Here is a 14,618-nt window from a genome sequence, read left to right as displayed (position 1 = left end):
TGGCTACTGGCTGAGTCCTGACACGCGCCCTCCGAGCAGGACGCTGCTCATCACAAGATCCTGCTGGACATGCACGATTCGTTAATGCAACGATTGCCATAGTCTGAAGTTTTTTGGACAGGCAGGTCCGCATTTGACATTAGCCATGTGCGAAAACTATTCACACAAAGCTTGCTGCCAGCAGCTAAGTAACATCTTTCCGCGGACTCCGAGCGAATTCAGATCCGAGCATTAGCATTGAGCGGCTGTACCCCAACTTTTGCCCGCAAATTCGCCAATGCAATTTCCGAGGCCGAGGCTTTCGAATTTTACGGAGACGAATGCTGGGGAAGCCTCTTGGCATCAGGCTTGCCCCAGAAGGTCTCCTGAGAAGATTTCGGGCTTTGGCGTCCAGTCTAGACCATGACGCTGGTTCAATGTGATATAATGCGTTTCATCGCAAAGTCGGGGGTGCATTGGCGAGGTTGATGGATTCAAGAGATTCAAGACATCTGCGAAGATCATCCTAGTAAACTGCAAGAATGGATCAAAGTCAAGGTAATGCATGCTCTCGCTCACCTTCGAATAGTTTACTGATAATGGCATAGTGTACGGATTTGTTGCAACTCAACATAATGACACCTATCCCGCGATTGATCCGCTAAAATCTGATCTCTCTGGGAAGAATGTCTTGATCACAGGTGGGTCTCGAGGCCTAGGCCGGGAAATGGCCCTGTCATACGCCAAAGCAGGCGCATCTGGAATTGCAGTCCTTGATGTCCTGGATTCAACTCAAGTCAATAAGGAAATCATAGAGACTGCAACTGCAGCAGGACGCCCTCGGCCCAAGGTTGTCTGTCTGAAGACAGACATTACGAATTTGGCATCTGTTGAAAGTGCCGCCGAAAGCATAAAATCAGAGTTGGGAAGCCTGGATATCTTGATCAACAATGCTGGCTACGGGTCACCGTATGTGTCAGTGACCGAGTCCGACCCTGAGAAATGGTGGCGCAACTTCGAAGTCAATGTCAAAGGAGTATATCTCATGGTGAAATCGTTCTTGCCGCTTATCTTGGAAAGTCAAGACAAAACAATTGTTGTACTCTCTAGCATAGGGGCACACCATGTTGTGGCCGGAGGATCAGGGTATGAACCGACGAAACTCACTGTGTTGAAATTCAACGAATACCTGATGGCTGAATATGGATCTAAAGGCCTCTTGGTATATGCTATCGCTCCTGGCGGTGTACTGACGGCGATGTCTTCAGATGCTTTCCCTTCGCATCTTCATCACCTCCTGGGGGACAAGCCTTGTTTGGTGGCAGATACGCTTACCTTCTTGACGAAAGAGCGCAGAGACTGGTTGGCATCAAGATATGTGGACTCCAAATGGGATATGGAGGAGTTTTTAGCTAAGAAAGAGGCGATCCTCAAAGACGATCTCCTCAAAGTAAGGCTCCGGGTATGAAGGCGGCAAACAGCCACTCCTCCAACTTTATTATCCAAATTAGACTCTGTCTCAATAGAAAGACCTACCTCTGGTACTCTGCTCTTGTACGGAAATTTGCTCTCTTTCCTATGTCCCTATCTCATACAACGAAAGTCTGGTTAGTAAGTTAAATTGGTCATGGTCGCCTTTGAAGTATGATCAAACGTGGTACCAAAGTGTCACAGGAACGCTGAATTGGGTTCCAAATTAGAAATAATCTGCACCTTTTTATATGCCTAGGGGCATTTTCAATGTGAAGGCCTTCGCTATATATAGTCTCTATACAACGATCCGTAACCTAGGTGAAACCTGAGGGCGAATTATCCAGAGTTCCATCGACATTGCGCTGTGATATAACTCTCAGAAATCCGAGCGGCACGCCTTCTTACTTTCAACATAGGTATTTTACAAACCACTCCTTGGAATGTTTGATAGAGTCCGCCTTGGAAGTTGTGTACGGTGAGAAGTGATCTCCTGGGATAGTGACGAGTAATTTGGGATCTTTTGCGGTCTCGAAAGCCTCTCTCTGGCCAGGTATAAAATCTTTCTCTGCGAGAATGAACAAAAGAGGAGTTGGTGCAATCATCTCGATGAAGGGTGTGACATCAGTGAACACTGTTGGTTTGTAGCTTTGAAGGGTCAGACGTCCTTTGTAATTGCGAGTCTCTTCTTGACTCAGCTGTTCCACATATGCTTTCTTCACCTCGTCGTTGGCTTCCTTCACAAATGGAATGTAACGGGCCGGTTTACCCAAGAGTCTGTTCGTGCGGTCCTCGGCCAACTCTTGATGATAACGCACGAGGTCATCACCAAATCCACCCATTCGAGCACCAGTCATGGAGGACCACTTGATGACTGGAGTCTGTGACACCACAGCCTTGACTCGTTTGTCCATGCCCGCTACCGCCAAAACATCCCGGCCGCCCAGGCTGGTTCCCCATATCCCAATACGTTGTGCGTCAATCTCAGGCAGGGTTGTAGCGTAACTAATCGCATTCTGCCAATCTTCAATTCGTCCGATATGAGCGACTTCCTCCCGTGGTTCACCATCGCTGTCACCAGTGTTCCGGTAGTCAAACCAAAGTCCTGCTATTCCGACTTCAACGAGAGCGCCGGCAAGCTCGGGAAGAGTCCACTCCTTCAATGCACCAAGTCCATGACCTAGAATAACCAAAGGATGGCGTGATTCACCTTTGGGCAACTGCAATATCCCTCTTATAGTGATTCCATCTGAGAGAAATTCGACATCCCGCTGCTTGGAGCTATGACTAGGCATCGTGTCCTTATCAGACGGTAAAATCAACAGAAAGCTTGCGTACAATGAAGAGTGCTTTCACCTATTGAATGCACGTCAAACCTTCTAAAGAAGCCGAAGCCTTATACCCAGCATTTTGTAGATACTCCATCGATAATAGTAGCATTACCTCTTTGGATCCAATGCCATCTGATTGGGTGAACGGGCATAGAAGATAACTCCGTCTCTTCGCCGCGATCTCCGGGTTGATCAATTTTACCCCGCGTGCTTGGACCTGCTCTCCCGGTTTCCTCGTCCGAACGCACTTCACTCAGCCCTATCATGGATTTACGATGTCCTTTCCGTTGTTCAGATGACTATCTTGGAATACAGAGATTTTTAGAAGCCTGAAAATTACTGAAGTTGAGATCCTGCGTTATTCTGTGACGCCCTTCTGCTATGCCTTTCCGTGGGCAAGCAGAACATAGTGATCGTATGACATCGCGGAATGTGAGGAACAGGAGACCAATATCATGCTTGCCATGTCGAGGACGGAAGTATGTCATTGCGCAAAATAATACATTCAATCTGTTGATTCTCCCATCAGGTTGAGATGTGATCGGGCCTTGCCTGCATGTGGGAACTGCGTCAATCGTGGAGATATCACGTCTTGCTGTTATGTTCCAAGGAAATCTGAAACGCGCACAAAACCACACGAATCAACAAGTCTTTCCGATGCGGCTCAGGCACGAATTGATCAACTTGAGAGCCTCGTACTTACCCTTTTGAAAAATGATCAGCAGAGACAACGGCAGGTTGAAACCCCTTCCAGCGGCATCGAGGTCGACAATGGCCGGAATGAGGAGGGAGATATCGGAAATGAAGAATCTGAAAGTCCCGTAGTCGCGCACCCGACTGACACGCAAATGGCCGCGACTGTTGCTAGATCCAAATCAGCAATCAACATTGGTGCAGACTACAAACAGTCTCTCTCTGTTGATGACGGACATTGGTCCTTGCTCTTAAACGAGGTTTGCGGAATTCCCAGTGGTCACTTCTTCTTCTGAAAGATTCTAATTCGAAGTATGTGGTAGATTGGCGAGGTTCGCTGTCACATAAGAGCGCAACAAAAGGAATATCAGGAGCAGACCAAGAAAATATCACATCTTCTTCGACGGTCACCTGAAGATCCCGGACCTACACTGCTCTTCGGGTCTGCGGGAAGGGCCAGCCGATCGGAAATTCTCTCGCAGCTACCATCAAGGTATAGTTCAGATATACTAGTCACCAGGTTCTTCTCTCATATGTATCCTGCAATATGTAAGTGACTGGATCAAGGATGAGTCTATGGAGCTGATGTACATAGATGTACTTCACGGACCTACGTTCTACAAACAGGTATGGATCACTCCTACGCCATCATCGCACTCACTGATTCCTCGGTACTAGTACGAACAATTCTGGTTGGATCAGAGCAAGACTTCAGCTGCATGGATAGCGCTTTTATTCGCGATGTTGAGGATCGCCATGCTTGACTATCTGCGAGAGGGTGACGAACCACTGGAATATGAAGGGAAATGCCATGACCTCGCCTCGACCTATCGGAATCGTTTTACAGATTGCTTGATACTTGCCGATTATACTCACCCACAAGAATCTCTCATCGAGGCCTTGATTATGCATCAATATGGGGAGTATGTCGGAAGTCGGGATGCCAGGTCGAGTGTTTGGGTCCTAGGCGGAATGATTGTTCGACTCGCGATGCGAATGGGATATCATCAAGAATCACAGCCATCTCTACCATCTACCCCATTTAAGGTGAAACCATCTGCATATAGATCCGTGTGATGAGACTAATTTGGAGGTCAGACCGAGATGCGGCGCAGAGCATGGGCTTTCATCAGACAATGCGATATCCTCGTTTCATTTCAGATGGGGCTTCCTTCGATGATAAGCTCACGCATGCTTGAGGCTCCCCTTCCTCGAAATATCCACGATGACGATAGCTTCAACGAGAATTCTGTCACCCTTCCACCTGCGCTACCAGACTCCGAGCCAACACAGATATCCTACCTCATTGCAAAAACGAAATTGGCCTTCGGGTTTGCTCGTGCACTGGAGGAAATTACTGAGGCTAGCACAATGCCGTGGGAACGAATTCTTGAGATCGACCGAGAACTCAGGCACATTTACGATGACGTTCCCGACTACTATAAAATCGGTCACTTATCCAGCGATGACTCTCTTGTGCTGGTCTCCTGTCGATTCGTGCTATCCAGCATTCATCACAAGTCCCTTTGCGTAGTGCATAGTCGCTTCCTCGAAATTGCTAGATCAGATTATAGGTTCATCTACTCGAGACGAGTTTGCCTGAGCTCAGCTATGTCAATCCTCCGATTTCAGGCTATACAGAACCAAGACATTCCAGTTGACGGCCGTTTGCGAAGTCTCACTAATTACCAGACATCATTGGCGATACACGAGTATCTCCTGGCCGCAACAATAATCACCGCGGACCTAAGTTCAAGTGCTACAGACAATACTGCAAACCAACAACCCATAAATGGTGTACCGACACGGTCTGAAATGATCAAGGCATTGAGCTTGAGTGCACGCATCTTTGCACAGATGCAAGATCAGAGCATGGAAGCTTATAAAGCAGCTGATGTTCTTCAGATGCTTGTCAAAAAATTCGAGGCAGAGGATCAAAACAGCGCGCGAAGCCCGAAGGAGCGCCAAAGTGCGGAAATTGGGCGACCGACTGGCACAAGACCGAACGCCATCAGGCCTGGTTCCGGGTCTTCAGGTCGCCAAACCACACATCCAGGGTCATCCTTGAGAACGACCGATAAATCACCCTCTATGAACTTCAGCTCTGGGCTAAACCTAGGTTTTGCTGATGATAGGCACACCCAACAACCTTCGCGGGGCCCTTCACGCCTCTCTCAGAGCGTTCATCCTGAAATGTCGAATCCAAAAAAGATGGGAATGGAGGGAATCGCGAATCTGGACCCACTGGCGTCCTGGCCTGAATCCCACGATGGTAGCCTTGTCACACAATCCAGCCTTCTCACGCAAATGTTCCCGGACTTTGATGGTTCTGCCAATTGGATGACGCCGGAACAGACAGATGATTCCTCGGTAAGTTTCACAATAATCTTTACCTTCCCATCCTTATACCATTAACCAACTTTCACAGCAGTCAATAGTAGAGGACAGGGTCCCTTCAGGTGCGCCAGTTTCCACGGAAGCAAATGGTTTCAACTACTCGGCAGGATTATCTCTGACAGATCCCATGTCTTCTCTTTGGAATTTCAGCTCAGGGACTTCAGGGGGATTCTAACTGATCTGATACATTAGACAATGTAGTACTATTTAGCAATCTGGCTGCTCAATAAGCAATCCACAGAGGTGTACACACATCATTCAAAACCAGATTGTCTTGTCTCCTTTGCATTAAGCGTACAACGCCCTCCAACTATCTACAAAGCACTAGAGTTCCAATCAAATCTACCTCGCTCGCAAATGCTGCGCGCTTTGCCATTGGCCGACTCTAAGGTAAGTTGCAACTCCAGAGATCTCCGCAAATTCCGAGCGATGGTGGCAACCCCGGCATCTCCATACCTTCCCGGCTGCTCTATAAAACGAACGCAGGCGCAAGACTTTTACTTCATTTCCGCGCCACCACGAGCTCAGTTTCACCCTGGAAAGGCAGGCCTGGTACCCAGAACCCTTCCCAGGCATCCAATCCCTTGTCGCCAAGGGCTTTTGCAAGGACCCCACTTGAACCCCCTGGCATTTTCTCAAAAGGCAGCCATGACCTCGGTCCTCGACTATGCGGATTGATCCATTCAATTCACATGAAAACCTGCCATCGACCTTCATTCCTCTAGAAAGACTATAAAAAGACAAATTTCGGCCCAAGTACTCGACTGAAGACACCGTCAAAGATAATAAATACACCTTGCATAATCTGAGGCACCTACAGAAGCTCAGGTACGCCAGAGCACTTCGGATCTTTTAAGCAGACTCCCAACGAAAATCACAAGTCGACACCGACTAGGCTATAAGTAGCCTTCCCTTTCTCTTTAAACACCTCGTATGAACCAGCAACTAGAAGGAAAAATGCCCAATGCCGGAGGACTCACCGACCGCGAAGCAGCGATCGATGCTTTGATCCGGTTTGTGTGCGCACTGGACGAGGGCGATGCAGAGCTGTCCGCATCATCACTGACAGAGGACGCCGTCATGGACCTCACGCCCTTCAGCAAAGCCGGAATGAATTATGACATGATAAACGGCCGAGATAATGTCGTCAAGAGACTGATGGACGCGGTTGGCAAGCCCCTTGACACGACGCATTGCGCCACGAACATCCGATGTACCGTCACCGGCGACACCGCAGAGCTCACGAGCTGTGTCATGGCGCAGCATTTCCGCGGTGGTCAGGGCCCAAGCCCGGAGTTTCAGGATTACTATCTCTTTGGCAACCAGTACAAGGCCAGCATTATCAGGGACGGGGAGCTATGGAGAATGAAGCGGTTCTCTATCACGCCTGCTTGGGTTCAGGGAAATCCTGCTGTTATGAAGGTTGCTCCAGTCGCAGAAAACTGATTAGATGAAGAAACTCTTATCTTTTTGGTGTCGTCATTGAAGAACGGCATGTCAAGGATATCCATGAATCAGTCAATCTACGCTGCAAGTCTTTGAATGAAGCCAAGACCATAACCCAGATCCCAAGGCGAAACTTAGAAATTACAGCATAGGCCACTCAGGCACTGATAGATTTCAAAGGACTACTACTAGCATTGTATCAAACCCGTGGTACCAATTTCTTGACATTCCTAATTTACCGCACAATTTCGTGTTTACTCAGTAGTCAACACATTCCCTGCCCCTCGAATGAAACTCTCTATAGACGGACGTTCTTGTCGTGTTTGTTGTTGCCTAAGAGGAGACTAGTTGCCCACAGCTGTAGCGAGCTCGCCGTCAATAGGAACCGGCGGTGTTTAGACACGGTTACTTTTACTCAAGTGCAACATGACTTTGCTGCCCGGGAGTGCCGCTGCACATAGTATTCATGTGCCAATAGTGATGAGAACCAACCACCAAGAAAAGCTCAAGTAATAGCGGAGAACAACCCCTGGTTGCCCTCGGGCTAGATTCACCTTCGATCTCTGCCAGTTCAATCGCAAGGCCAGGCCCACCTGCCCCAGCCGAAACACAATATACAAGCACCGAATTCTCCTCGGTCGGAGATAACGGCATAACTAACGCAAGTCCAGTCGTATGGGGGTGTGTTTCCCCGCACATTCTTCAGGAGTTCAGCCTTGCTGCGGGGACCCGCCCACTAGTCGAACCAACAAAACTACCTGCATGATGCAGTTCGCCACCAGAACAGGAAGACAGATATTGCAGCTTGAATTGACGGACGAAATGGGCGGGATTCTTCCTGCGCAATAGGTTCCCCGTGGGGAGCTACATGGTTCAAAGGAAACTCTCTTACCGGGTAGCACGACGCGCACACTCCGTTACTTCCGGCCAGGAGCTCTCGGATCAGAGGAATCAGCGCTGCGCTTAGCTACGGATGATGCCCCTATGGGTCATGCAATGCTCGAAGATGCGAACCACTCACTAGGCTGATAACAGTAGTATGAATGATGAGTGAGTGAGTGATAAATGAACTTCGAAAGAAGAGCGTTGAACCTCTTGAGGGACGAGAAGTGTTCTGCTAGTGGATATTCCCGCCTGACATTTCGATTCAACCATGGCGCTGTTGAACATTCACTCAGCGTTGGCATCGATCAGTCCCATTCAGACCTCAGATATCACCCTCGTGAGGTTTGTACTGGTAGGCATTGTTGGAGCACTCCTGCTATCTAGCGCCACAAGCTTCCTCAAGGACAGGAGAGCTATTCCTAAAGGTTCCAAGCCACTACCAGGTCCCAAAGGTGAGGAAGTTCTCATACCATCCACATTGTTATCGCAAGAGAAGCATAGCTTCATCGTTGCCTTTCAAAAACAGATAGCTTACATCTCACATCCGTCCTAAGGCTGGCCGATAGTCGGCAATGCATTGTCAATCCCCAAGTCCCACGCGTGGTTCAAATTCAAAGAATGGGGAGACCAATATGGACCAATCTATCAAGTACGCGCATTCGGGACCACTTTGGTGATTATCTCGAAGGAATCTATCGCAAACGAGCTCCTCAGCCTCCGTGGCGTGATCTACTCCGACCGCCCGGCGCTGATCATGCCCGGACTTATTTCAGACAATGGATTTCTCGGTGCCTCCGGGTGGAATGACTACTGGCGACGAGCGAGGCGTTTCACGCAGTCGATGCTGAGCACCAACATCATTCAGCAGTCAATTCCGAAGCAGACGCTCGAGGCTAGGCAGATGGTCGTTGATCTGGCGAGGGATTCTGCAGAGTACACGTACTGGCTGGAGCGCGCCGGCGTCATGGTCTCCATGAAGCAGATCTACGGAGTGAGTGAAGAACGTGGAGCCGCGGAGAAGAAACATGTGGAAGGGATATGCGGTTTCATGGAGAATATCGAGCGTGTTGCTATTCCAGGAGCGTATTTGGTGGAATTTCTTCCCTGGCTGATGAATCTCCCAACGTGGCTCGCACCGTTCAAGAAAGAGGCGCAGCGGCTGGTGAAGGGCCACTGGGATTACCTCGCACCACTCGTGCAGTCAGAGAAGTCCGCAGACACACGGTCTGGCCAGCCCGAAAGCTTCTCTCAGAAGTTCTCAAAGAGTAAGCAAGACTGGAACCTGGACGACCGCGAGATCGTTTGGGCTCTGGCGAGCATCTACGGTGGTGCAGCGGGGACATCCTCCACGGCGATGCAATCACTCATTCTCAATATGTGTCTATTCCCGGAGTGGCAAGGCCGGATACAAGAGGAGATAGAACGTGTTGTCGGCGGCGACCGACCACCAGACTACAACGACTCTAGCAGTCTGCCCACGATCCGGGCCGTAATCAAGGAAACGTTACGGTGGAGACCGGTTCTTTCAGGAGGTTTGTCATATATCATCACCTTATGATATCGAAGGTTCAATCACCACTGACAGGAGTAATAAAACTAAATAGGATTCCCGCACTCAGTGACCAAAGACGACACTTACGAGGGCTACCATATCCCCAAAGGCGCAGTGATCATCCCGAACCAATGGGCCATCCTCCGTGACGAAGAACAATACCCAGACGCCGAATCATTCAAGCCCGAGAGATGGCTGCAGCCGGAATACTCGACCTACCAAGAACCACTTACAATATATCCGAACCTGAAAAGATTCGCTGCGTTCGGCCACGGCCGCCGGATCTGCCCGGGCTTGGAAGTCTCGGAGAAGGCACTCTTCCTGCAGTTCTCGAGCTTGCTCTGGGCGTGTAATATCAAGCGGGCGAGGGATGCTGATGGCAAGGAGGTCGAGGTACCTTTCTACGATTACACGGGCGTGTCGGTCTCCACGCCGCGGAAGTTCCAGTTTGTGGTTGAGGAGCGGAAGGAGGGGCGGCTGAAGATGATGAGGGATGTGGCGCTGTCGGAGCATTTGGATGAGTTGGCGGCGGTGAGGGCTTCGTAGACGAAAGAGACCAGATGGGCGAACGTCGCCGAAGGTGGAGGAAGCTCCAAAAGGGGTTGATACGTACTTGGTGTCTGGGGGCGGACTTGTACATATCCGGAGACTGGGCCGAGACTTTCCAATGCCACTGGATCGTCCGTCTCTTGGAGGAAACGACCCTATATCGGTATCATATCTAAAGAAATCTGGAATTCGAAAGCCTCACAGTTCTGGTCCTTCAACGGCACGCAGCAATCATGGATAGATCTGATTGCTAAGTAGTAACGACGCCTGCCGAATCCCTGACAATGGCGCAATTACAGCCTATTGGATGACATTTATCTAGCCATTGCCTCGTATCATTATCGCCAAACGACAAGCCCCTCTAATGCAGCCTCGCCCCTCCCCAGTCCGAGAAACGGACTGACTGTAATACATGAGGCTAAAAGGGCCAAACGATGGTGCTGCTGCATGAAAATGCGGAGATCTTCGCTTACCTTCGCCCATACAAATGTGTTTCCGCGCCGCAAGCTCGAGGCAATGGCTTCGTTCGAGCCGATTCGCCCGCACACCCACCCATCTCAATCTCCATCGTATCTCATCCGATCGCTGCTGATTACTAGCTACATGCCTAGATTGGGTCTCTGCACTTATGCAGAACTCCTGTGGTCGTCGTTGCGCAAGAGCATGTCGTCTAGCCTCAATCTTGAAGCTTCGTGGATTTGTTTCCCGGGGGAAAGGTGCCAAACGTTATTTATACAAAAGCAATTTGAGTTGCCTAGGCTCAGGATCCGGCTAAAGCTGACATCTCTGAGAGGTAGTTGCCCAAGGAGTTCAGAACGAGAGTTGTTGATCTAGGTATGTAGTACATGTAAAGCTGAAGCCGAACGTCGTAGAGCCTAAGGCCTGCCGACGGAATAGTTACACGACATTGAACCAAAGCGTGCTTCTCCGTTTGATCTATATATCCTTCATCAGGTCCATCTCGACCCCTTTCATTCAAAATATCGTATGTAATACCAGGGCTCTAGGCTCATCTAACAAACCCCCGTCAAAATGTCGTCTACCACCACCACCACCACCGTCAAGCGCGACCCGTACCAAACCATTGCACAACGCAAACAAGACGCACGGGCACGCCTGATCCCGTCCTCATGGCGGATTCCCGAGGACAAGCTGGCAGCATACACATCATCGCCGACAGCGAACGTCCTGCACGTGCCTCGCGAAAGTGGGATCTTGAGCCAGCGCGAGCTCACCATCACTGAAGACCACGATGCCGTGTCGTTGCTGGAGATTCTGCGCAAGGGCCCTGCGCAAGGCGGTTTCACGTCCGAGGAGGTCGTTACCGCGTTCTGTAAGAGGGCAGCGCTGTCGCAGCAGTTGGTAGGTTACATCATCTTGTGGGCCTTTCTTTCCCTGTCCAAGATGTCGATGGATTATCATCGTTGTATGGGGTTCGATTGACGCCAGACATGATCGGAGACTCATTTATCTCATAAAATCTAGACGAACTGCGTGACCGAGATCCTCTTCGAGTCGGCAATTGCGCGCGCGAAAGAACTCGATGCGCAGCGCACCGCGAATCCGAATGAATCACTGCCCCCATTCTGGGGACTCCCGATCTCACTGAAGGACTGCTTCAAGGTACCGGGAGTTGATGCGTCAGCCGGGATGGTGCACTTCGCAGAAAAGCCGTCGACGGAGTACTCGGCGCTTCCCAAGTTGCTGCTCCAGCTCGGTGCCGTCTTCCACTGCAAGACGAATGTGCCGCAGACGATGATGACGGCCGACTCGGATAATAACGTCTTCGGTCGAACGCTGAACCCGAATAATAAGTCCTTGACAGCGGGTGGGAGTTCGGGTGGCGAGGGCGCCCTGGTTGCCATGAGAGGCAGCGTGCTCGGAATGGGGTCAGATATCGCCGGTAGTATCCGGATCCCAAGCCATTGTTGCGGCACGTACGGCTTCAAGCCGTCTTCCAATATCGTGCCTTACGCCGGTCAAACGAATCCAGCTGCAGATGGTTTGCCGGGCATCCTACCTGTAGCAGGGCCATTGGCGACCAGTATGAGGAGTTGCAACTATTTCATGGAAGCCGTGATGAGGAATCACCCGTGGAAGGTCGATGTAGATTGCTTACATTTGCCGTGGCAAGGACTCCAACCTCCCAAGGGGAAAACATTGAGAATCGGAGTGATCGAGGACGATGGCATCACGACTGCCACACCTCCTGTACGCAGAAGTCTCAGACAGGCAAAGGAGAAGCTCGCGCAGGCTGGTGTGGAACTAGTCGACATCAAATTGCCAGATACAAATCAAGATATCGTCACAATCTGGGCGTCATTCGCAATGGAGGGTTGCAAGGTCGGTGATGATCCGAAGCCCTGTCGATTATTCTTCAGACTGACAACCATACACAGACGACCCTAGAATTTCTCTCCGCGGCGGACGAACCTTTTGTTCCGTCCGTCAAGAACGTCGGATTGGTCGGAATGAAATCCATGAGCACCGAAGAGCTGTTCGCGTGGAACGTGGCTCGCAACAAGGTCGAGACAAAGTACCGAGATCTCTGGCTCGAGAACAAACTCGACGCGATTCTGAACTCACTGGCTTCATACACCGCACCGCCGCTGGATAGCTGGACGTCGGTATCTCAGGCCATTTGGAACCTGGTTGATTATCCAAGTTGTATTATTCCGACTGGTAGGGTAGAGGCAGAGGACGTGGTCGACCAGGCTGCGAAGTACGGGGAAGATGACGAGAAGATGTACAAATTGTACTCTGGACCAGATGCTTACAAAGGCGCGCCGACTGCTCTTCAGCTAATAGGCATGAAACAAGAGGATGAGACTCTGACCCTGCTGGCAGAGATTGTGGATGGGATTCTAAATGGGCATTGATATTGGCGTATCATAATGAAATTATCACCTGCTAGCCAAGCCACGCGAACTTCTTCTCCGGACCATCTCTGAAGTAGGATGTTCGCTCTCCATACTTGTGCCGATGCCTGAGTCGGGATGAAAAGGCCTTCCTCGCATCTCTTGTGCGTCACCTTCGTCGTCTTCGTCGTCAGCCACCTCATCGGGACCGATCTGCAGGGCTAACGCATTGTCATTCGTCTCATCTCTCAGTCCCGCCCGCTGGCTTTCTTCAGGCAGCAAAGTCCCAGGCGTCATTGGCTCGGTGTCGTCTTCAGTCTTGATCTTCATGCCACTATCCGAGTCTGGATCCGTCTTTGCTTGCTTGTCTTCTCCTTCTTGCTTGATCTGCTTGGGTCGCCATCCGTCTTCCTGACCCGTGCCCAAGGCTGATGAAATCAATGCCCAAGCAAGAGCCATGGTCGTGATGCTCACAGTGTAAAACAAGGTGGTGAATAGGGCGAAAGCCGTAACGCGATAATTGTAGATCAGATAGCGCAGGCCCTGGAACTTCGCGCGAAAAACGAGTTTAGCATTATAGACTTGAAGTAGACTGGTGGATTGAAGCTCAAGTCGGGCATGGGACGGGACGTTGCGGGAGCCTCGTGGGAAAGACAACAACTCGAACATAGGAACGACCAAATGAGATGCATCCAGATCTCGGAAGTTGAGGAGATGCCACGGCAGATGAAGGAAAGTATGGCTGAGCGAGATGATAGGAGAAGCGTATGGCAGGATTGCGGGACGACGGGAATGGTGAAGGACATTATCGACCGTGATATTGGCGAGCCATGAAGTCAGCGGGTTAGGCACATTCTTCCCGTTCATACCAGTTCCCAGCAAAGATAGGTCAAGCATGAAATTACCAGCCTCGAGATTTGTGGGGGTGCGTGGCATATCCAGTATTAACTCAACATCATATGCTTGTTGTGAAATCAAGGCCGAGGTGTCAAGCTCTGTTGTAGCGTGCGGAGAGATGCCAGGACCACCATACTGCAAGTACAAGACGCGCTCAAGGTTGATTTGAGGGATGTAGCTGTAGTAGAAGAAACCATATGCCGTGGAAGAAATTGTGAGGAGGACGGTGGATGTGGTTAGAAACAGAAGGGTGCTTAGGTATGCCTTGATGGCGGTGCGAGAGGTCAGGAGTCGAATTGGCGCGACGGACAAGTCCTGAGATGTGTCAGCTGTTTGTCGTGCTCCATGAGGCTGGTAGTGAACGCTTACCACTGCCCGCTGAATCAGTGAGGCCTCCAACTCTTCATCGTCGCTGTAACGAGACTGGTCTGCCATAGCAAAGCGAGTGTTCATGCAGATGCATCGAGAATTTTATTCAACGGATGGGTTTGGGATCAACTCCATGGCGGATGGAACCACGTCAGGGACAAGCAAGCACAGACGACGCTTCAGCGGTGGTCA

At 50.4% G+C, this 14,618-nt stretch overlaps 7 protein-coding genes across 7 annotated transcripts; 5 read left to right on the top strand and 2 right to left on the bottom strand.

The window, feature by feature from the left end:
• Window positions 1–521: 521 nt before the first annotated feature.
• On the top strand, window positions 522–1,447 carry A1O9_02481 (uncharacterized protein; the record flags this gene model as incomplete). The annotated part of the gene is made up of 2 exons (XM_013408053.1): window positions 522–537; window positions 588–1,447. 2 exons carry the CDS (start codon window positions 522–524, stop codon window positions 1,445–1,447), a joined length of 876 nt encoding a protein of 291 aa, XP_013263507.1.
• Window positions 1,448–1,859: 412 nt separating this feature from the next.
• A1O9_02480 (uncharacterized protein) lies at window positions 1,860–2,744 on the bottom strand (the record flags this gene model as incomplete). The annotated part of the gene is made up of 1 exon (XM_013408052.1): window positions 1,860–2,744. One exon carries the CDS (start codon window positions 2,742–2,744, stop codon window positions 1,860–1,862), a length of 885 nt encoding a protein of 294 aa, XP_013263506.1.
• A 1,470-nt stretch (window positions 2,745–4,214) lies between these two features.
• A1O9_02479 (uncharacterized protein) lies at window positions 4,215–6,045 on the top strand (the record flags this gene model as incomplete). The annotated part of the gene is made up of 3 exons (XM_013408051.1): window positions 4,215–4,520; window positions 4,572–5,843; window positions 5,902–6,045. 3 exons carry the CDS (start codon window positions 4,215–4,217, stop codon window positions 6,043–6,045), a joined length of 1,722 nt encoding a protein of 573 aa, XP_013263505.1.
• Window positions 6,046–6,827: 782 nt separating this feature from the next.
• Window positions 6,828–7,316, top strand: A1O9_02478 (uncharacterized protein; the record flags this gene model as incomplete). Its single annotated transcript, XM_013408050.1, has 1 exon — window positions 6,828–7,316. The coding sequence occupies one exon, from the start codon at window positions 6,828–6,830 to the stop codon at window positions 7,314–7,316; it is 489 nt and encodes a 162-aa protein (XP_013263504.1).
• A 1,153-nt stretch (window positions 7,317–8,469) lies between these two features.
• Window positions 8,470–10,299, top strand: A1O9_02477 (uncharacterized protein; the record flags this gene model as incomplete). The annotated part of the gene is made up of 3 exons (XM_013408049.1): window positions 8,470–8,653; window positions 8,756–9,733; window positions 9,806–10,299. The coding sequence occupies 3 exons, from the start codon at window positions 8,470–8,472 to the stop codon at window positions 10,297–10,299; spliced, it is 1,656 nt and encodes a 551-aa protein (XP_013263503.1).
• Window positions 10,300–11,334: 1,035 nt separating this feature from the next.
• A1O9_02476 (uncharacterized protein) lies at window positions 11,335–13,181 on the top strand (the record flags this gene model as incomplete). The annotated part of the gene is made up of 3 exons (XM_013408048.1): window positions 11,335–11,664; window positions 11,788–12,645; window positions 12,702–13,181. The coding sequence occupies 3 exons, from the start codon at window positions 11,335–11,337 to the stop codon at window positions 13,179–13,181; spliced, it is 1,668 nt and encodes a 555-aa protein (XP_013263502.1).
• Window positions 13,182–13,205: 24 nt separating this feature from the next.
• A1O9_02475 (uncharacterized protein) lies at window positions 13,206–14,492 on the bottom strand (the record flags this gene model as incomplete). The annotated part of the gene is made up of 1 exon (XM_013408047.1): window positions 13,206–14,492. One exon carries the CDS (start codon window positions 14,490–14,492, stop codon window positions 13,206–13,208), a length of 1,287 nt encoding a protein of 428 aa, XP_013263501.1.
• Window positions 14,493–14,618: the final 126 nt, after the last annotated feature.

The sequence above is a fragment of the Exophiala aquamarina genome, assembly GCF_000709125.1.
Source record: "Exophiala aquamarina CBS 119918 chromosome Unknown aczIA-supercont1.2, whole genome shotgun sequence".
In the NCBI taxonomy this organism is placed as follows: Eukaryota; Fungi; Ascomycota; class Eurotiomycetes; order Chaetothyriales; family Herpotrichiellaceae; genus Exophiala; species Exophiala aquamarina.
Note: the sequence above shows the minus strand (reverse complement) of the source record. Positions and strands in the feature narration are given on the sequence as shown.